The sequence below is a fragment of the Periplaneta americana genome, chromosome 7, assembly GCF_040183065.1.
Source record: "Periplaneta americana isolate PAMFEO1 chromosome 7, P.americana_PAMFEO1_priV1, whole genome shotgun sequence".
Classification (NCBI taxonomy): Eukaryota; Metazoa; Arthropoda; class Insecta; order Blattodea; family Blattidae; genus Periplaneta; species Periplaneta americana.
The window spans coordinates 106,562,612-106,577,894 of NC_091123.1; the positions used below are offsets into that span (position 1 = coordinate 106,562,612).

A 15,283-nucleotide genomic window follows, 5' to 3' on the forward strand; every position below is an offset into this window, starting at 1 on the left:
AGGGAAATTTCCCCATTCCCCCCTTTAATTCGCACCCTGCACGCACGCACACACACACACACACACACACACACAAATTGAGGGGTCTAGTGAGAGAGGGAGCTATGCCACTTTGACAAGAAATGGAAATAAATTGGGTTTTCTAGAGCAGTGTTCCGCAATCTTTTTTAATCTTCGGCACACCGAAGTTAAGTCCTAATTCATACTGGCACACCTACATTTTCAAACATAGAATTTGTACAGAAACAGGGAAATTAGTAATATTTGGCGTAACTATAAATCTTGCTTTTAAACAGGACACAAATATAACCTTTAAATATGCGCGACTGCCTCCGTGGTCTGTTGGTCAGCATGCTGGCTTCCAGATCAGGAGGTCCCGGGTTCGATTCCCAGGCTCGGCGCTCGGTGAATTTTTCTTGAAGAAGAAGAATTCCCTGGGTGTCTAGAGTCTGGAAATTTGTATGAATGTGAATGTGATTGTGAGTTTGCCGGGTTAATATTAATTAACCAATCATCACAAATATAAAAAAAATACATCAGGACTGTCGCTGGGCAGTAACCTGAACACACGTTTCAGCGTCACATTGTTGACAAGTAACTCCATCTGTTAGCACAACCATAAAGCATCTAGTAGATGCTATAGAGTTACCAACAACGAAAAAAAAAAAAAATGCGTACATTACTTTGCTACTATATATTCTTATCATACACAATTATATAAATAAATCCAATAACATTCTCATTTATTTTAACTCCAAATGTGGTTGCATTCAATTAACGGATGTAAGCTTCAGTCAAAGAACTCAAAACATTATTAAAATAAAAAAAAATTAAAATGCATACCTGTTAGTGAGATAATTGAGCCTGTTTGGTTGCACATATCAAACCAATCTTTGGAGCAACTGATGACAAGGCAACTTTCATTTCTTCATCTACTGCCGCAGTCTCTCGCGTTTTTCAGTTTTGATATCATTTAATGCTGAGAAACCAAGTTCGTGTGGTTGAAAATGGCAGAAGCATTTTCATGGACATAGCTGATAGTACAGGATATTTAGTCTTTAACGAGAGCCAGAAAGTATCCAGCGGAACCACAGAGAATTTAATTTTAAGGGTTTTGTCTGCTCTCAAGGCAATAAACTCTTTCTGGGCATGTAAAGATAGAGACATTTCAGTGACACTTGTATTGAAGGAATCGCAAATCCAGTCCCATTCATGACCATAAGTAGGAAAATATTCTCCGAACTTGTCGTGAAGAACTTTTATGTGCTCTACAATTAACGGAATGATCGTGACATCAACTTCTAAAGATAACAAATTTTCAAACATTTCACATGAACCACTTTAAAGATATTCCAACCACAGCTTTAATTTTCCTCTGAAACCTTCAATTTTATCTGTAGTGCTAAAGATATTCTCCTCTTTACCTTGCATTTTTCTGTTCAGTTCATTTAACTGAGAGAAGATATCTGACAAGTAGGCTAATTTAGATACCCAGTTTTCATTAGAAAATAATGCAGCAAATTTATGATTATGCGAGATTAAAAATGTTTTCAGCTCTTCATGAAATTCAAAAACTCTCGAGAGTACTTTGCCACGTGATTACCATTTAACTTCAGTGTGAAACAGAAGAGACATGTGACCAGAACCCATTTCTTGACAAAGGGCTGAAAACAGGCGCGAATTCAGGGGACATGACTTTACAAAATTAACAATTTTGATAACATCTTCTAGGATTGTCTTAAGAGGAACCGACAATGTTTTAGCAACAATCGATTCTCGATGTAGAAAACAATGATCGAATCTTATTTTAAGATTAATCTCGCGGACTTTAGCTTTGAAACCTTTCACTTTTCCGGTCATCGCCTCAGCTCCATCCGTGCAGATACTAACATAATCTTCCCACATTAAATTATTTTCCCGAATGTATGTATCTGTAACGCAATTGCATACTATTTTAAATTTTTTCGTAATTTCACTAACATTTCCTTCACTTTCATGTTCTTTGGGTCGCTTTGTTGTATTATACTGATTCACTTCAAACTCTGCACAACACACTTGCAAGAAGCAAGAGAAAGGACTGAAAAACGTATTTGTTCTCTGGTTTTCCTAAAGCTGAATTTCACAGTACCATTACCATTTATTGCCGCAATAAATAGCGACTATTGTAGCTTGTACTACACCACCGCATGAAGACAACTCAACTTTCTTTGTATGAGAAGGGTTGCCTTTTGTTCACTCATATTTACAGTGGGCGGTATGGGGTGAGTGCCTCTGTTACTTCCTGAAACTAAGAACGTTACTTTTGTCCTGAACTGTAGTAACTTAACTCTTAACATTCCACCAAAATGAAATATGGGGACGAAATGTGCAACGCTCATGATTTCGAAAAATATTTTAATATATATTTTTTAAGTTTCATATTATTTCGCAGCACACGTGGACCTAAGAATTGGCACACTGGTTGTGAAACACTGTTCTTTTTTTATTTTTTTTAGTTGGTTATTTAACGACGCTGTATCAACTACTAGGGGAAACACTGTTCTAGAGCATTGTATTGAGTCATTATTTGTATAATATAGGGGTAACTTTTTTTTTTCTTCTTAACTTATTGTTAGGTAAATTATGCAAAAGTAAAAATATCAATGTGAATAACATCGATTATGACCTTGTAGGTATAATTAATACAAAAATTAAGGAAAACACAAATTTTATACTCACACATCAAATAGTTTCACCCTGGTTTAAATACTGTTGCCTTAGTGTAAATCATGCTAACAGGCTTACATATCCACTACAGACAAACAACTTCATATCTCTTTGGAGTATCTTCACTGTCCAATATTTCTGTGTATTCTAGTTTTTGGTAAACACTATGAAAAATTGGAGGAATATATGGCATTTTTGCCATGAGATCTTTTAACTTCAGGGCTAATGTGGGTCTTCTGTGTGGATAGAGTAATGGTATTTCTTCAAGAAGTTTAGTCATGTAAGGATGATCGTAAAGCTCGAATTTCTAAGAAAAATCAATGAGTAAAATAAGCAAGCAAATAAGCACGAAAAATGGTGAAAATAAGCACCAAAATAAACAAAAACGAATACATGAAAACTGTAAAATAAGCACGAATAATGGTGAAAATAAACAAAAACGAATACTCTGAAATACTGTATGATGACATCACAGGTGCATGTGAAAAGCACCATAGTTTTTCTTCATTGAATTCCTCTTCAATATCTGTTTCTTCACCAGAAGTTTTTTAGAAATTTGACACAATGTTTTGTAACCGGAATTTTTCTGTAATACCTGACTGAGTTTGTCGAACGCAATTTTTGCAAACCCATGTTTCTGAAGGCAATGTTACCGAAATTTCGTCTATCAGAGAAAGTGAATGTTTCAAGGAATTATTTCGAGCTTCCAACTGCTTTAAAATTTCGGGTATTTTGGAGAAACGGTTATGGATGTACTGTATCTTTTCTTCCATGCCGTTTTTAGCAAAACATTTGTGGGCTGTGGCAATGCTGACTACATCTTCTGCATTTAGGAAATCTAAAACATTTTTCACTTCACTGAAATGTTCTGTGTAGTATGACAGACAAATTTGGAAGGAGTTCACGAAATTTTTAAATTCCAGTTGGTGACTTTATAAACACTTTCTTCATGCTTGAAACAAGAAGATCCACGTCTTTATACTAGCTTCCAACAATTTCAGTGACCCAATGTAAACCATGAGCAAGACACGTCAAGTGAACTAATTTAGGGCAAAGATCTTTTAATTCAGCTTCAGCTTTAACACTATATGGAGCAGCATTACTGAGTAATAACAATACATTTTCATACCGAACCGCTTCTGGTCACGAGAAAAATAATGAGTCATTGAAAAATTTTGCAACAGTGGAATGGTTTACTTGGTCAAGTATTTGTATATTAAGAAGAAATGATCTGCTGCCTGCTTTCATAGCACCAACAACAGCACTACATACGCACTGTCCTGATGCATCTGTGGTTTCACCAATAGAAATCCATGTTTTTGTGCTTCAGTTTATCCCTAATATTACAAATTACTCCTTGAAAATGCTGTGCGCAATGTAGATTCGTTCAGCACCCTTTTGTTTGTGTATTTTTTCTAAAAATACCCGAAGCTGCACCTTATTAAATTTCCATAACAGAATGTCGGAACCCACTAATGCTAAACACAAGCCTTTGAAAATGTATCACTAGAACTCGATCGTTCACCCACATTGATTTTAATCAGTTCCTGGTTTAACTTAGATTTATTTTTAAACCTCTCCTTATGCCATGTTGTATTAATATGCTGCACAATGTCATATTTTTTCTTCGCAGAAACACTCTTCTCACACACCAAACAATATAAGACACTGAAAATATTACTTCCAAACCCATTTACACATTTGTGTAAGAATGCTGATTGAGAAGTTTTTGTGGGTGACATTCCTTAACTACAACAGCAAGCAATCACACACACATTATTGAACCAACGTGTATTGCACAACTTGCACATGGCAGCTTGGAACTCAGGGATTCACCATCCATGCACATGACATTATTCCAATAATGCGATAAGTGCTATAACCGATTGACCTCCTAGTCGCAGAAGCTTGGCAGAGAATCCCAAGGTTCTCTCCTAATTAGAACTACGCAACGTCCTGGGTCATACTCTAGCATTGCTTTCTTATGCATTGGGCTGAAGTTAATTTTTTATTAGTCAATTAAAAAAAAAAAAGGGAATTAGTGATAAATGGCGACTAGGAGTGAAATATGCACTTTTTGATAAAATATGCTGTTTCAATTAAAAATCGTAAAATAAGTAAGCAAAAAAGTTTTTCTGCGAAATAAGCTTTATAAGCATTAACAAACCTAGTTAAAACTGCTTATCTACGTGTGTCTTACGAAGTATAACCTTTCTGCTTACCTTTAAAAGTATGCATTTTGCTTAGAAATCCGGGCTTTATGATCAGCCACAGGGTCTCTCCTGGTTTTGGAGTGACGATCTGGCCTCTTCTTGAAGAGTTCCAATCCGTGCCATTCTTCCATGTGAAAATAGATGTGTTTGAAGAAGAGTATGTCTGGTTATTTATCAAATTGCACAGCATTTATTTTCCTAATATTAAAGCTAACACTAGTTATTGCAACACCACTTTTTACTATTTTACTGTTCAGCTACTGAAAATTCCTGAAATCTTCTGTCGTCATTGAAATGACTTTAAACGGGGTTTTGACTCTGGCATTTTTCACTACTTCATACCACTGCTGGTCAAGTGTGTAAATATGATCTGTTTTTCGGATTTTCTTTTCTGTTGTGCCAAAATCTCGGTCACTGGGTAGATAGATATGTCCAGGAACAAGAAAATAATATTAAATGGAGTCATAGAGTCCTTTGACAATGAGGGAATAATACACATTAAACCATTAAACACTGTATTGTTTTTGTTTTGTCCAGTGCAAGAGTCTGAGAAAAAAAATCAACTCTCTCATAATGAACACAACATGTTTATTACAATGTGGGGACAAAATGCAAATTTAGATTTAATACACATAAAAGAAGAGAGATATAAGAGCAACAGTTATATTTTGGAACAATATGTTCTTTTATAATTGATAATTCATTCTGTAACATTTCTATGTTGGTACGTCTGTAACTCACATAGCAGACAACATCAGTAAGTGGCATTGCTCCTTCTCTCACTCAAAATGCTGATGAGGATGCATTCAAGAACTTAGAACAACTGCTGCAGAAAGAACGGGAGCTGTGTCACGTGGTTCTAGTTCATATGATAGATGCAAGATGGCAAGAGAATACTGGAAGTGGCCAAAACTCAATTTTTCATGGTTTGTGGCATAGCTTCCTCTCTCACTAGACTCCTCAATTTATTATTATATATCTTACGCAAACAGTTCAGAAAAATTACTTTGCGAACACGTTCAATTGCAGAAACAATGTTTTCTTCAAGGATAGTTACCACAACTCTAGGGGAGCTACCGCATTTCTAAGTTTTCTCACAACCCCCCAAAGTTTAAATAAAACGTCGTTAATTAAAATTAAGACTATTATGTATTTATTTCACATATGTGATTGGGAAAAGGACATTTAAACACTTTTGTCTATATTATCTGTATTCATATTATGATGATTGCAGTTTAAAATCTGTACTTTTTAAAAGTAAGTGAATTATGGCAAAGCAAGGGAGTAGAATGCGGGAAGGGGAACAGCAATGCTCATGCTGGAGACATGAAGAGGCTACAAGGAGGGGGTGGAAGTTGTTTTGTTTCGCTGTCAAGTTACCCGAGATAGACTTTAGCTGCATTAGGGTCTCTGAAGAGTGAAATAGCAATAAAATTGATAAATACTAAATCTATCGAAATAGGTACAAAATTTATTGAAACAAAGATGAACGAGCAAGCTACATAATACGCTGGATTAAAGTATGAGCCTTTGTAGTGTAGGTGGCTTAAACATGGGTCTGAACCAGATAGCATTGGTTGTTGTAGGTTCGAATCTCCGTTAGTTTTAATTTTTTACACTACAAATTTACCCTAATGAGTTTTTATAAATACCATTTACACAAGTACCAAGTGGTGACATCGCCTGGAAGTCGATTGAATGTTTAGCTAATAACACAGTCCCTTCCCGGACAACACTTCTGTCTGTTAATAAAACTGTCTGCATTTATAAGTGATTTATAGCTTTTAAAAATATGTTTAACTACAACGTTAAAATATGTTACCATTGTAAATATAGAATTTAGTTCTATTTGTTTTAATAATAGCAATACTGAAGTGATACTGTTTACCATTCTTCAGTTCATATTGGAGTTTAGCTTTCTGTATTTTTTGTTTACCTATATTCTTCACAGGTAGCAATTAACATTTCTCCAGCCAAAGCCCTGCCAGAAAGTAGCATAAGCTAGACTGTCCACGACATGATCCATTTTCAAATGTTCTTTTGTCACAGTTTGACGAGATGTTATGCTACGTTGTCTAAAATGTCTTCTCAGAGGCACTTCGAAAAGGGTGGTTTTCAGTTTCTCTAATTAAGAAGGAGTCCTCTTCCCTTGTAGAGATGTTCGGCCGACCAGGTGGTTGTGGACGAAATACTTTTCCCTACCACAGGCCTTTTTTTTTTTTTTTTTTTGTTTATATATATTTTTGCATAATTTTTGTTTATTTATATTTGATGTGCTTCTGATTTTTTAAGAAGCAAACTATTAATTTTGTATACAAGCCAGGTTGTGCCTAATAATAGCCCACGAATGATGGACTATAATATGTTTGCAAGACTTGCATAACCAAGTTTATTAACAAATTCTACTAACACTTGTCATTAAAAATATAAAATAATACAATTAAAAAATCAGCCATGCCAGGAAGCAAACTTACAACCTCTGGTTTCGAAATTAGAAACCTTACGTCTACACTACAACACCTCGTAGCATTTACTGCATTGTAGACGGATCACTGTCATAGAATCAACCAGAACAAACATTACAGCACTGCCTTTGAACGCAATGAGTTTACTCATGTGAACCTGACTTAAAAACTTTACATTTAAACTACTCAAGTGTCGCCCCGTTCTTTTTGAACCCAATTGTACACTTAGTCAAAATGAAACTGGCCGGCCTCTTGACCAATTCAAATTTTCGAAGTTCCTTTGGGTGAGCGTGCAGTTCACAACCGTAAACCTTGGTGTGCCGCTTTCGTAACTCCATAATACAAGGCGCTGATTTGGGCTACCTCCACAGCATGTCAGCCTCAGTAGCATAGTCAGTATAGCACTGGCCTTCTGTGCTCAAGGTTGCGGGTTCGATGGCATTTAAGTGTGCTTAAATGCGACAGACTCATGCCAGTAAATTTACTGGCATGTAAAAGAACTGATGCAGGACAAAATTCCGGCACGCCAGCAACACTGATATAACCTCTGCAGTTGCGAGCGTTGTTAAGTAAACCATGATTTAAATTCTTCCACAGCATGCTTGGCCTGGAGCATTGGTTAAGCTACTTAACTTCTATGCAGGCAGCTCGAGTTCGAATCTCCGTAGTGAATTTTTTGTTTTGTCCTTTTATTTGTTACAACTTGTTTTAGTGTAATATAGTCAAATAATTTTGCTTATGTTACTTTGTGTTACTCACAGATAATTACAAAATCTGTGAAAATGTGTGGTAATAATTCCAGGAAATAAGGATATATTTTGTCATCAGAATTGTTTTTTTTTTTTCTTGTTTACAATTATTACATTTAGGCCCATGATCACGGATTTAAGTTAGTATAATATCATATTTCCTGTAGCACAACTTGCAAATTAATTATTGCCAATTATTTAACTGTCAGCATATTTACTGAATGTTCCTTAGGCAATAGAATGTAAAGCAGCAGGGATTAATAAAATAATTAACACACCATTTTAATATGAAAGCCTCTAGTTGTCATCTTTAGTGTTACTTCCATCTAGCGTCAAAAGTTTCTATTAACACGAAATACTGTAATACCACTGCCACTTGGAAAGCAAAATTTTCACTATTTACTCAAGTGGAAGCCTTTGATCAGTCAGGACTAGACGCAAGTTCATTTGACTACCACCCACCATGGTACACAGAAGTGAAATAACGAGGGAAGCATTAGTCCACCTAGTTACTGAGTGTGGATTTTCAGCTGCTCAAGCTGGACAACAGCTTAATGTCCCAGATTGGACTGCTCGGAGGTGGGTTACAAATTATTTGGCATCTGGTACTTTCCACCGCAAACCTGGTAGTGGTAAAAGACGTATTTCCACGCCACAGCAAGATGCTAGGTTGGTCGAGGAGGTTGAAAAGAACCCCTTTCATTCTGCCACAACCTTGAGAACTGATGTTAATTTTCTTGGCCACATCCAGAAGGTTAGAAACCATTTAAAGAATGCTGGAATAAGATTGCGAAGGGCTGCTTGTAAAGATATCCTTATAGATGGATATAAGATAGATCAACTGGCATTTGCAGAGGAAAATCTTGACCGCAACTGGAGTAGAGTTATCTTTCAGACGAGGTTCGATTTTCCACTGCTAATGATGGCCCTGTTCTTGTTTATCATTCATCTGGTACCCGACACGAGGAAAAATACAATGCTTCCAATGCCAGAAGTGGCAGGATAGATGTCTTGTGTTGGGGATGGATTTCTCAAGAGGGAGCTGGAACAATTCACCGTATCGAAGAAAAATTAAACAGGCCTAAATACAAACAAACGTGAAATGCTTTTTTTATGCCAGGGAACATTTTCCTGATGGAATTCTTGACAACCACCCAGCCCATATGTTTAAGGTGTGATTCAGGAGTTTTTTTTAGTAGGTTATTTTACAATGCTGTATCAACATCTTAGGTTATTTAGCGTGTGAATGAAATGAAGATGATAATGCCGGTGAAATGAGTCCAGAGTCCAGCACCGAAAGTTACCCAGCATTTGCTTGTATTGGGTTGAGGGAAAACCTCGGAAAAAACCTCAACCAGATAACTTGTCCTGATTGGGATTCGAAGCCAGGCCACCTGGTTTCACGGCCAGATGCACTAACCATTACTCCACAGGTGTGAACGATTCAGGAGTGGTTTTCAGAGAGACAAGATATCGATGCGATATGTTGGCCTCTGAAATTGCCAGACCTGAATCCCATAGAAAAGTTTGATCTAGAATAAAAACTCATTAACGAAAGAACTTTCCCAACCCACCTCCGAGGAATGAAGATGATTTGTGGGACCTTGTCCAGACTTCGTGGGAGCAGTAACTAGAAAAAGAAACTATTTCCCACGAATAGTGAATTCTATGGGAAACAGACTCAGGAAGATTATAAATGCAGAAGGCTACTGGAGTGGATATTGAGAATGTGGCGTTTTTGTTTCCTTTTATTTTGTATTTCTTCTTTTGTTATAGGTACTAGAATTCGCGATTTCATTTTCTATTTAAGAAGTTCAGTCTTTTATTTTTTGCCACAGATATCCTATATATTTGTAACAAATTATGTGTACTCTTTCAAGTTTCCTGTTGGCCAAAGATGGAAGCCAAAATAATAAAGCAAAAAGTATTCTAAGGATAAAAAATATTATATTTTCACTGATGCATTTAAAAGACAAAAAGAAGTTAAGTAGCTCACAAACATTTAGAATGCTCTACCACTACATTAAGAGTACTACTGCAGTAAGAACGGCATTGTAACGACCAATAGTCATACTCCACTTGAGCACCTGTTATATATAGTGTTTGTGTTACAGTATTCACTGTTTAAACACATTGAACGATCTGGCTGTTTTAAATCTCTTACATGAATTATTTTCTCGGAAGATTTCAGTGATTATAGTTTGTTCCCCATTATAACTATTACAAGAATGTACGCAATCTTTTGAAAAAAACGTAGCTGTCCCGAGCGATCATGGAAATACCCAATTCGAACTTGGTCCCTCAGTTTCATTTTGACCTAGCCTATGTAATGTTCTTCAGTCATGGTAGTTGTTGGCCATCATTGGTTTCATAAAAGTATAGGCCCAGAAACAAAATTTGGGCCACCTGAATTTTCCAAGTTCCAGTTAAAACATACTGCACATGCTCAGTGCTTGGTGGCCCAAATTTTGTTTCTGTGTCTGCATCGGACGTTTTCGCTCGAGCACAAAGTAGTTCATAGCATAATCCGATAGGTAGCGCACATGCATGATGGGTAAAATTGTCGGGAGCGATAAATCCTCGAACGGTATAAGCCGAGCGTTAGACATTCGTTCTTGTTACAGTGAAGTAACATCATAGATGTTTATCATTGCAAAACTTCGCAGTGTTTAACTAACCTCTCCATAGTACAACTACAAAACTTGCTTTAAAATGTAATATAATTGTTGTAGGTAATTTTTTTTTTTTTTTCCACACAGGAGTGATTTTGTTTTTGCCACATCTGATAGACGTTATTGGATGTAAATGTAATTATTAGAAACGGAGAACACAATCACGATAATGCAAAAACCGTATCAAGTTTTCTAGTAATAATAATAATCTCTAATAATTAGTGTACCAATCTTTGCGTTTGTAACAGTTGTGCAGCATGGTTATTCATTTTATTATATTTTCTGTGACGTTATCTCTGTACTAATATTGTTATTAATCTACTGCTATATCAATAATATTTTGTAAAGCGTTTCTACATTGTCGCAGTATATAGGCGGAACACTATGTATGGACCTATCATATTATATATGTGGTAAATCAAATACTGAATAATTTTTAATTAGCAATAATAACTGTTTATCGAAGTTTTTGATACTATTTTATTTATAACTTCATGCTTCTGTTTTGATACGTTCCATTAGACTGTTCCACTAAACGTTTGTCATAAACTCTGAAAATAAAGTCTTATTTTTACCGTGTGAGCAAAACGTATGTGTATCTTATCTGTCACCTTCCATACAAGATAAGACATGTCGATGAGATAACCTTGTACTGTGCTTCTATTTATTACAAGTATATCACGACCGATCTTATCTCACTCGAGGGTATGACATTCGACCGAGTTCAAGCGAGCGATTTAACTCCAATGCAGCACTCTGGTCTGCATAGTCTGATAATTCCCCTTCCTCCCACACCACAACTTTTGACTGGACAGGATCTTTTATATGTTACTCGCAAAATGTCTCATCAACACCTAAAATTTTGCTTACGCACAAAAATGTCCACAATGAAAGATGCCTCATCTGTTAGCAAAAGTGTGTGATGAAATTGGGATTTTCCTCTGTCTTATACAGTAGAATTTGGCAATGCTGTAAACATACTTGTCACTCTGGTTCAACTGTTTGAACAAATTAAATCTTATAAAAATGATAGTGTAGATCTGTGTGCTAGAGTTTAACCAGGCTTCTTCATGAGATTTGCAGTGTATGGAAATGGTGCACTGCTGAATGCCTTGGGCTTCACTGCATAATATTTCGTACCTGTTCAATGTTTTAAGGTGTTCTTTCACTATTTTGACCTATGTATGCTGGCTCAGTCAGCGAGGTTGGCTCATATCCATCAATACCACCTTTTTAATCAGCATATTTACGGGCATTTCCTTTCATATCTGTTATGTCACAGCAGCACGAGTACATAGGTAAGCGAGAAGAAGGAAAAACCTAGTCTTCTTGGATAGCTAAATTCTAAGCCACAGTAACTCGGAAGGGGGACAACAAGAGAGACAGTCACTTGGAAGGGAGGTAGTAATCTGAAGGGAGCTGGTCAGTTTGAGTGTTTCGGAGTTGGAACATAAGTATGGGGTATTTTAGCTTGGGATTCGTCCAGTGGCAATGTATAGATTATAGTACTATAACTTAGTAGAAAGACTCCTCCTCTCGTTTACCAATCCAACATCAAGATTATTGTAATATTGTACAGGATTATATCTTTCTTGATTGCAAGCCGATAGTAAGATTTTGTATTATGTTTTGCACAGTTGAGTGTCCCTTCAGGAATGTTCTATGCAGATCGGCCTTTATTATGTTCTTGTCATTTATATTCACTTTATTTAATATTACTATGATGTACCGAAATACATATATTTCTGTGCAGAAATTCTATGGAACTGTATGATGAAGGATAGGTAGAACAGAGAAAAATTCTCTCTGGTACTGGAACCCGAGTTTTCAGCTCTACGTGCTGGTTTGACTTAGTGGATAAAGCATCTTCACATAGAGCTGAAAACCGGGGTTCGGGTCCTGGTACTGGAGAGAATTTTTCTCTTTTCTACCCATCCTTCATCATATGGTAACGCAGAATTCCTGCACAGAAATATCATATCGTCACCTGAATGCAAGAAGTAGGTAACTCAAAATTTGCGTTTTTTAGCTATCTCTGTTACAGCATAGCAAAAATCGCACAGAATGTAATCCAAGAACTTGGTATCTGATCGAACGATATCAGTGACATCTATTTTCCAATGTAACAAATAGGTAAAAGAAAATGAGACATATTCCTTAGTGTAATAATAAGTAAATAGGCAATATCTCAAAATAGGAAAAATCAAGTTACCTAGGTCTTGTATTCAGGTGACGATATATACTTCGGTACATCATAGTAATATGATACATGTAAGTAATCACTTAGTGATTCAAGGCAGCATTCATTCTGTCAGATCCCGGCCACTTAGTCACTGCAGTCAGGTCAGGAGATCCTGGCAGCCAGGCATGTCTCCAAATCGTGAAATTATTCGTCCTGGAAACATGTTTTGCAGACAGTTCATTGAACCATGAGCAGTGTGAGCTGATTACTTCCTATGGGGTTATCTCAAAAGTAGGGTGTATCGCAACATGCCTCGCACCATCATCCAACTGAAACAAAACATAAGGAACGAAATTAGTGCCATCAAACCTGTTTTGTTGGGGCAAGTTATGCAGAACTTTCATAGCAGATTGCAGGAATGTATTCGTTGCCATGGAGACTACTTACGAAATGTAGTTTTTAAAAAATAATCAGACATTAATAAATTGCATTGTACTAGATTATTTCCAGTATATGTGTTTTCTTTTAATTTGCCATGAGTGTTCACAAAACTGGGCTATAAAAACCGTCATATCTCACTGCCGCACCCTATATAAGTGAAGGTTTTATTAAGTATCATAGAATGAAGAATATCTGTTCTGATACATTTTTATAATATTTTCGTTCAACATACTTGTTACAGATACTGTGCCTCCAAGAAGTACAAGCAAGCCATTTAAATACGTTTTACAGTCAGCTTCGTGATTTAGGTAAGAGTCTGTTTGAATATGACGATTCAACTTATAAAATAAATGATAGCAATGATACTGTCAGTTAACAGTGGACGTTATTCTTTATAACTCTTTTTTATGTGTAGTATTAGATCAAAGGTTCACATTTTCGTCCTGTCAAAGGCCACTGAAAAATAAAAATCCTTAGCATATCTTCAGAAAGGAAATAAAGTGAAGCAATAGTGACACATCAAATGAAGTCCTCTTCTTCCTCACCTTTATTTTATATCCTAATACTTTAATTTGATAGACATTTTAATTGTTATTTATATTTGTCTCATTGTTATAATAATATGTAGTATATCTGATTAATTTGTTTTATGGGCATGATTCAAAATGTTCAGTTTTAATTAAAAGTTTATCACTTTTTTCCAAAATTTATATACCACTTACTGTTTTTCAAACATTCAGAAATTTATGTTTTCTAGAATTCAGGATCCTTGTGGTCTGCCAATGTTATTGGTAATTTTTACAATTAATAGTTTGTATTATACGTTATGACCTCTTGAATTTGAATTGTCAGTTTTGTTTTCCTCCTTTGCGTCATCCATTGACTTGATCAGTCTGTGAACATACCAAAATGCCAGTATGATTTTATGCATTTATTTTTTTGTATAGCTAGTTGATGATGATAGTAGTGGTGATTGTTACTATCATTATTATTGCAATGATTGCAGTGGTAAGAGAGTCACTCCAAAAGAAATCCACAACATTTTTTTAAATTCAATTTTTATCCTACAGCTCTGCAATTTTACAGACAGTAGACACATCCTTTAGAAACAAAATGCTTCTTTTCCACATAATCTCTGTCCCTTTCTATTGTCTTACGTTGCCTTGGAACTAGGGTCTGTATGTCTGCATGGTAAAAATCTGAACCAGCACTTTTGAGCCATTGTTTAGCAGCATTCACGAGGAAGTCATCTTCAAATCTCGTTCCATGAAGCGATTCCTTCAGTTTACCAAAGAGAGGGTAATTGCACAGTTCCAGATCAGGGCTGTAAGGTGGATGTTTCAATGTTGTCCATCCAAGTTTTCTAATCTCGTCCATGGTTTTGTGACTGACATGTAGCTAGGCATTGTTGTGTAACAACAAAACATCCTGCTTCTGGCAATGTGATCGAACACAATACAGTCAAGCTTGAAGTTTCTTCAGAGTTGTGTCTCACACTCATAAGAATTCATAGTGGTTCCGTGTATCATGATGTTCACAAGCAAGAGTCCTGAATAGAAAAACACAGTAGCCATAACTTTTCCTGTTGAAGATACACTTTTGAATTTCTTCTTCTTGGGTGAATTCGCATGATGCCACTCCATTGTTTGCCTCTTCGTCACTGGTTCACAATGGTCCAGCCATGTTTCATCTCCTGTCACAATTCTTGCAAGAAAGTCACCTCCACCATTCTCATACTGTTCTAAAAGTTCACTGCAAACTGTTTTTCAGGTTTTTTTTTTCTTTTGTGGGCTTAGTGAACATTCTCGGAACCTACCTAACAAAAACCTTATTCAACCTTATAACACTTACAAAT

General features: G+C 36.1%; 1 protein-coding gene across 2 annotated transcripts in view; it reads left to right on the forward strand.

Annotated features, from left to right (window-relative positions):
* Positions 1 to 15,283, forward strand: part of angel (protein) — a 144,319-nt gene that overhangs the window by 45,849 nt on the left and 83,187 nt on the right. For both annotated transcript variants that reach the window (XM_069831142.1, XM_069831143.1), the window contains exon 5: positions 13,670 to 13,736. In XM_069831142.1, the coding sequence (XP_069687243.1) occupies positions 13,670 to 13,736 (67 nt within the window). The remainder of the gene's footprint in view (positions 1 to 13,669; positions 13,737 to 15,283) is intronic.